Genomic DNA, 6,627 nt, shown 5'->3' with positions numbered 1-6,627 from the left:
CTTTCGAGCGACACAAGTAAGAGATGCAGGCAATGTTGCGAGCTGATGCAAAGTCAGCCAGGACTGTGACTCAGCCTTGAAGCTCAATATAGGGGCCATGAGCGCGCGAATCCATGTCAAGGGTCTCGGTCCTCCCCTTCATCATATCGCAGCCTCACGCTTCTAGAGTGTCCCCGTCTCCGGTATCTTGCTTGCACACGTAGGATCGTCGGGTGTACTGAGCCGCCGTCGAGCTCATGCTGCTCATTGCCTGGAACCCGCAAGAAGTGGCCGCCTACGAATTCAAAAGTCATGCATATACATTGCAGGTTAAGTTCCGGCAAGAGGCGCGATCGCTTTCTCTGCCGCTGGGGAGTTCATTGACACGGCTTTGAAGACATGGCTAGCGTCCTTACTTAGGGATGTATGCGAAAGGCCTGCTTGCGACTTGTGCACTGATTTCGTACAGAACAACGATTACAAAGTCGTTGGCCCTTTCAGCAGGCATTGGAGCTTTTCCCCAGAGATCGGCCAAGTTTGATCTTTGCTACTGGACGCTATGTGGGGCTGATTCTTGTAGCAGTCGGGCGCGCTTTCGAGCAATTGTGGCCGGCTAGGAGATCGGACAAGGCCGGCACTGTTGGGAATATATAAGATGAACATGTAAGTAGGTGAATTTGTAGTTTGATTTGTAAATCATATTTTATAGAGAAATAGGGAAAATATTGTTTGTGTAGCAAAGAATTTCCTCATGTAACTTGACTTCAATTACAGGCAGGCCATGGATGGACGACGCTTGCTTTGTACCTTTACCTGCATGATGCAGTGTTTATGGCTCGCTCATGGAAGACTGCCGCCAGCCCATCAGCGGTCGGTCTTTCACAGAGTAGTGCGGGGCATTAGCGAATGTACGTTACCTGCCGCAGTGCCGATGTAGGCATGTACACTACTAGGTTACCTATCTAAAAACCTACTCAGAATACTTGATTGTAAACACCTCCTAGGTATGTACACTATTTGTTTCTACTTTTCCCGACTCAGTACCTGCATTCCAAGATCAACTTGCGACAGTCATTGCGATATGGGACAAAGGTCCAGTAGGACCAGAATCGTATAGTCTCATGGTCTACTCAGCTTCATGACCAATAGCTACCTAACCTAGCTTTGTTCGGTGGCAGCTTCGCGGTTTCTTGCCATGAGGCTGGTTTATGTGTTCGGCATTTGGAGAATTGGTCTCAAGATGAGGTCGCAATGAGGCATTCCACAATGGCAAGACTGGGCAATCACAACCGCCCACATTATTTTTCTTTCCGTGGTAACCTACCCTACATACATACTAAGGTAGGTAGACAGCAAGGCAGAATCACAGCTGCATAGCACCCTGGTAAGCTGAACTGCATGGCTGACGAGAACCCCTCTCTATGGCGCTTAACCAATCTCCCACTGCCTCGTTCTTGTCCGCTTTAGAAGGATGCCCTTTGTTTCTTGTTTCTTCGGCAAAAAGACTCGTTTCATCATCTCATCGCGACGTGACGATGTCTGTTTGCGAGGATGGCTTCCCGACTCAGCATTACAGACGAGTTTCTGGCACTTGCCAAGGTCGCCAATGAGGCCAAAACCACAGTGGAGCTCGAGTTAATGGTGGCTCCAGAGGTGTTTGAACAGATCCTGGGAGAGTAAGTTATGCTGCCCAATTTGTCTATAGTCACTGACGCGATACTTGGTAGAATTCGAAGCCTCGTTGGCATTCTTTTCGAGCTTCATTCCCGCACTGTAGAATCTACTCTGACAGATGTTCAAAAAGAACGAATTCACGAAATCCAAGCCGATTGTCGACATGTTTTGGCTGATACTGAACATGCTTTGAGCGAGCAATCATCAAACCTTTTCTTTGGAACGCCGTCGGATGAACCCAACGAGGTTGCTCAAGTTCGAGAGCGCATCACTTCTATAATTTATGCACTGGATGAAGCCATAACGAGACCGAATTGTGAAGTTCTAGATTGGTTGGTGCCGAATGAGTACAACACTAAAGTACAATCGGACCATATGAGCAAACGTGCGACTGGTACATACCAATGGTTTCTCGATTCACCCGACTATGAGACATGGACCAACAGGAAAGGAGAAAAGTTGTTCTACTACGGTGATATCGGTGTTGGGAAATCTGTTCTTGCATCGACAGTGATCGCATCGTTGCAAGAAAGCTATATACTGGCAGATAATGTTGCAACCTGCTATTTCTACTGCGACAGCATAAGAACAAAGGAGCAGTCAGTCGACCATGTAATCCTTGCTATGCTCTGGCTGCTGCTGCGACGCATGCCGACAATGCCCCAACCCGTCTGGGATCTATTCAAGCGACACGAGAAGGAATACACAAGGCCAACATCCGACGAGGCACACGAGGCCTTCTGTTCGGTTGCGTCGTCCTTTTCGAAGGTTTTCATCATAATCGATGGCCTTGACGATTGTCGATTATCAGAAGGCTGCCACAAAGACACCATGACAGCCTTGCTCAATTTACAAGCTCAGGCTGGGGCAAATATGCTTGTGACTTCACGTACAATGCCACGCATCACGGAAGCCAGTTCTGGCCATCACTGGGTGGAATTCCGTGCATCTGATGAAGACATTGCACAATTTGTAAGAGCAAGTAAGAATCGAATACCAAAGTCTGTGTGGTCCAAATCCTCGTTTAAATCCAAAATCGTGAGAAATACTGTTCGAGATGCTAATGGAGTGTAAGTACTCGTGGCGCAAACTCAAGATAATGGCTGACATTTGACAGGTTTCTCAATGCTAAACTACAGATAGATTCGCTGGCGGAGACCAGAAAAAAGAAGGGTTTAACAAAGTCCCGCGGATCCTCTGTCGACAAGGGCTCGATCTATAAAAATGCATGGCAACGGATCAACAGCCAACGTCATAGTCATAAAGAACTGGCTATCAAAACCCTGATCTGGGTTGTTTACGCCCAAAGACCATTGACAACCATAGAACTCCAACACGCACTGAGTATCCAAACTGATGAATCGGAATCATCCAAAGGTGTACCGCCGACAATTGAAGACGTTGTGTGGAGTTGTTGTGGCTTGCTTGCCATAGACCAAGAGCTCGATCAAGTGCGACTTGTGCATCACACAGCAACAGAGTACTTTATGGCAATGGCGGATCAAGGAGCAATGTGGATCCAAAATCCGGCAACAATGATTACGGATTCATGCTTAACCTACCTTTCATACACCGCGTTTGAAAGCGGTGAATGTGGATCCGATGTCGAATTCCAAAAGCGGCTCGCTTCCTACCCATTTTATGATTATGCCAGTAATTACTGGGGACACCATGCTGTATCCACGGCCAATATTGACCGGGTGAGGCTGTTTCTCAAGAATAGCTCTTTGGTTGAAGCGTCAAGCCAAGTCCTGTTCTCAGTTCCACAAGATCAAGATGACCATGGGTACAGTCAAAGAACCCCCAAAGGTTTTAGGAGTGTACACTTGAGTGCAATCTTTGGATTGGGTCGATTACTAGGCTCTGACGGCCTATGGCAAGATGATGACCTCGGCATAGATACCCCTGTTAGCGATGGGCGTACGCTGCTATCGTACGCTGCGGAGCAGAATCAGAACGCCCTGGCTCAACTACTCCTCGCAAAGGGAGCCAAGTTTGACTGTCAAGACGACAACCTGGAGACACCGTTGTTACATGCTGCAAAACATGGACACGTAAACATTGTCCGGCTATTTCTCAGCCAATGGTCTAGTTTCCAAAGCACGGATATTTATCAAAACGCAGCTTTGCTGCACGCTGCCGCGCGAGGACATGCACCTGTAGTCGAGTTGCTACTCGAGCAGTATGGTTGCTATGCTTCTTCTATAGGTTGGGAAAGCAAGAGCGATAAAAAGAGATCACTCAGAGACGCCAAGTTTCAGGGACTTGATGCAGTTGTACGATTGCTTCTCAAAACATGGGCTCGAATGGAACTCCCAGACAAGACCAAACCCACGATACTTTCCTACGCTATCGAGAGTAAGCATGATGATAGTGTGCAGCTTCTGTCCACCCCAGAGCAGTGGAATACATACATGCTTGATGAGTTGTCATTTTTAGTTGTCGAAAATCGGTCCGAAGAAATTGTCGAACTACTCAGACGCGACTTAACCTTTTTACCATCTGTGGATGTTTACCTTTGGGCTATCAACAACCAACATCTGGAGACCATACTGCTACTTCTTGAGCGTGGGCCATGCGAGCGATTTGGTGAAGTGTCATGGGAAAAGGTTCTGCTGGCCGCCATTGAAAACGGGGACCTGGCCCTCACCCAGGTTATTCTCGATTTTTCACGCCATCTTATCTCCTGGAGGGATGGGTTGGGGAGAACAGTACTATTCTATGCGTGTGACTTTGGCGAACTGGTCATCGTCGACGCCCTTCTTGATAAATATGATGCAGACGGGAACGCTCAATGTACGTTGGGAAGATCACCGCTAGTTTCGGCTGCATACAAGGGACGTTACGATGTGGTAAACAATTTACTTTCTCGACAGGAAATCAAGGTAGAAACGATCGACCACCTTGGTCGCGGCATACTCTCCATTGCATCGGAAGCAGGCAAGTCTTCACTTGTACAGAGACTACTCGAGCGGAGTGATATCGACCCAGATTCTTCTGGCAATTTGCGACGGACACCTTTGTCATGGGCCGCAGCAGGTGGCCATTCTCGCATCATTGAACATCTCGTCAGGACTGACTTGGTCGATGTAAACTATGCAGATACGGATGGCCGAACACCTATATTCTGGGCATGTCATCAGGGGCACCAAGAAGCAGTGCTTCAGTTGCTTGATGCAGCATGTGACACGACGATACGAGATAAAAGCGGTCAAACTGCCATGCACGCCGCTGCCAAAAATGGATCAGATGCCCTATGCAAAATGCTTCTGGGAAAAGTTGATCCGGATGTTTTCGACTACAATCAGAACACAGCTTTGATGTTGGCCCTTGATAATGAACATCACAAAGTGGTACGCTTGCTACAGAAACATGCAGACGTATCCTTGTGCTTTCTTGCAAAACATGGACAACATCGACAACTTCAGTTGCTGCTCGAAAAGGGATCCAATGTGAATACGGCAGATGGACAAGGTAGAAGCCTGCTTATCCTGTCGGTCATCCATCAACAAGGACCAATCCTGCGGTTGCTAATAAAAAACAATGCCGATGTGACTTTGGCAGATGGAGATGGATTGGGTCCACTCGAGCACGCTGTCCAGATCAGGGATTGCGAGTCTATTCATGAGCTTCTACGAGCTGGCTCAGACACAACCATGATCTCTGCCAGCCAATGGTATTCTGCTTTTTCAAAACAGAATGACCATTTGATGTTGACGCAAGAGCAGGATGGGCAAAAGACAATCACATTTCATCCACCAACCAAACCGCCTGTATGGCCCGACTCTTCGCATGCCGATCTGAGACGGAGGCTTTTGTAGGAAGCAAATTATTTTTTTCCGCCTTTTTCTTTCAAATGAGGAACTGACTTTTGAGTAGTGTGACTCCAAGCCCGCCCGTCCAGCTTGTAACTCCGAACCTGCTCGTTCATCCGCGATCAGCATTCAAGAAAAGCGGCCTTGAGTTCTCAAGCCTGGGGCACAAAGAAGAGCACAAAATGTACCACATCGTCGCCTGGTACTCTCCCGTGAAAGAAACCGAACATATGAGCAACAAAACATGGTCTTACTCAATTGAATGGACCTTGAAAAAGACATCCACGTCCAAATTTATCAACAACCCTTGGAGTACCATCGAACACCGAACGACGCTGCCAATTGGCTCGGTACCACACGACGGATTAGACTTCTTCCATAGTCTCGTGGATCAAATTGTGTGGGATTGGACAGAGACTTGCAGTCACGCAAACAAGCAGCTGACTGAACTGGTTCGTATCTTTCCCAAGACGGCACTCTACATATCTTGTTGTGACTAAGTTGTGTCGGATCTAGCGGCAAAGAGTTTTCAAAGCAAGAGGGACAGATATTAAACTCATCGATGACTTGCTGACGAGCGCGCACGGCTTGTCCTACCTTCGACAGGGCCTGAATGAACAAGTTGAATCAGCAGAGCGTTTCCGGAATCAGTATTGTACTCTTTTCCATAAAGATCGCCTCGAGGAATGTACAGGTATCATTCGCCATTTCGCCAAGGCCATTGGCCAACAGCTTGATGGGCTCGATCAATTGTCGCAGAGCATAATCCAAATAGTGCGTAAACATTCTTACAGATACCCACGCTGTTGGACTAACATTCCTCCAGGAGTTTAACCTGGTATCAATTAGGGAAGCTCGGGAATCGACATCCATGTCAGCTAGTATGAAGCGTTTGAGCTGGATAACGATGAGGAGACTACCATCTGGCCCTGGAGACATCCATGAGTTTCCGCTAATCTGAGCAGTTCATATTTTTGCCAGCCATGTTTGTATCTGTCAGTTAAACTTCCATGCCAAGTTGTTGAACGCCAGCGAGTAGATTCCACGACTGACCAGTCTCAGAGCATCTTTGGGATGAACGTCGACATCCTTGCAAATAACCCCGACTGGCGTTGGTACCTTCTTTTTGTCTCGATATGTCTCTTGCTCACATTCCTGG

At 47.6% G+C, this 6,627-nt stretch overlaps 1 protein-coding gene across 1 annotated transcript; it reads left to right on the top strand.

Moving 5' to 3' along the window:
- Positions 1-1,530: 1,530 nt before the first annotated feature.
- Positions 1,531-5,474, top strand: PFICI_02580 (uncharacterized protein; the record flags this gene model as incomplete). Its single annotated transcript, XM_007831161.1, has 4 exons — positions 1,531-1,655; positions 1,707-2,723; positions 2,771-5,006; positions 5,082-5,474. 4 exons carry the CDS (start codon positions 1,531-1,533, stop codon positions 5,472-5,474), a joined length of 3,771 nt encoding a protein of 1,256 aa, XP_007829352.1.
- Positions 5,475-6,627: the final 1,153 nt, after the last annotated feature.

The sequence above is a fragment of the Pestalotiopsis fici genome (genome assembly GCF_000516985.1).
Source record: "Pestalotiopsis fici W106-1 unplaced genomic scaffold PFICI_Scf_2, whole genome shotgun sequence".
NCBI classification, from domain to species: Eukaryota; Fungi; Ascomycota; class Sordariomycetes; order Amphisphaeriales; family Sporocadaceae; genus Pestalotiopsis; species Pestalotiopsis fici.
The sequence above is the reverse complement of the archived record's forward strand: the minus strand, read 5'-3'. Positions and strand labels throughout refer to the sequence as shown.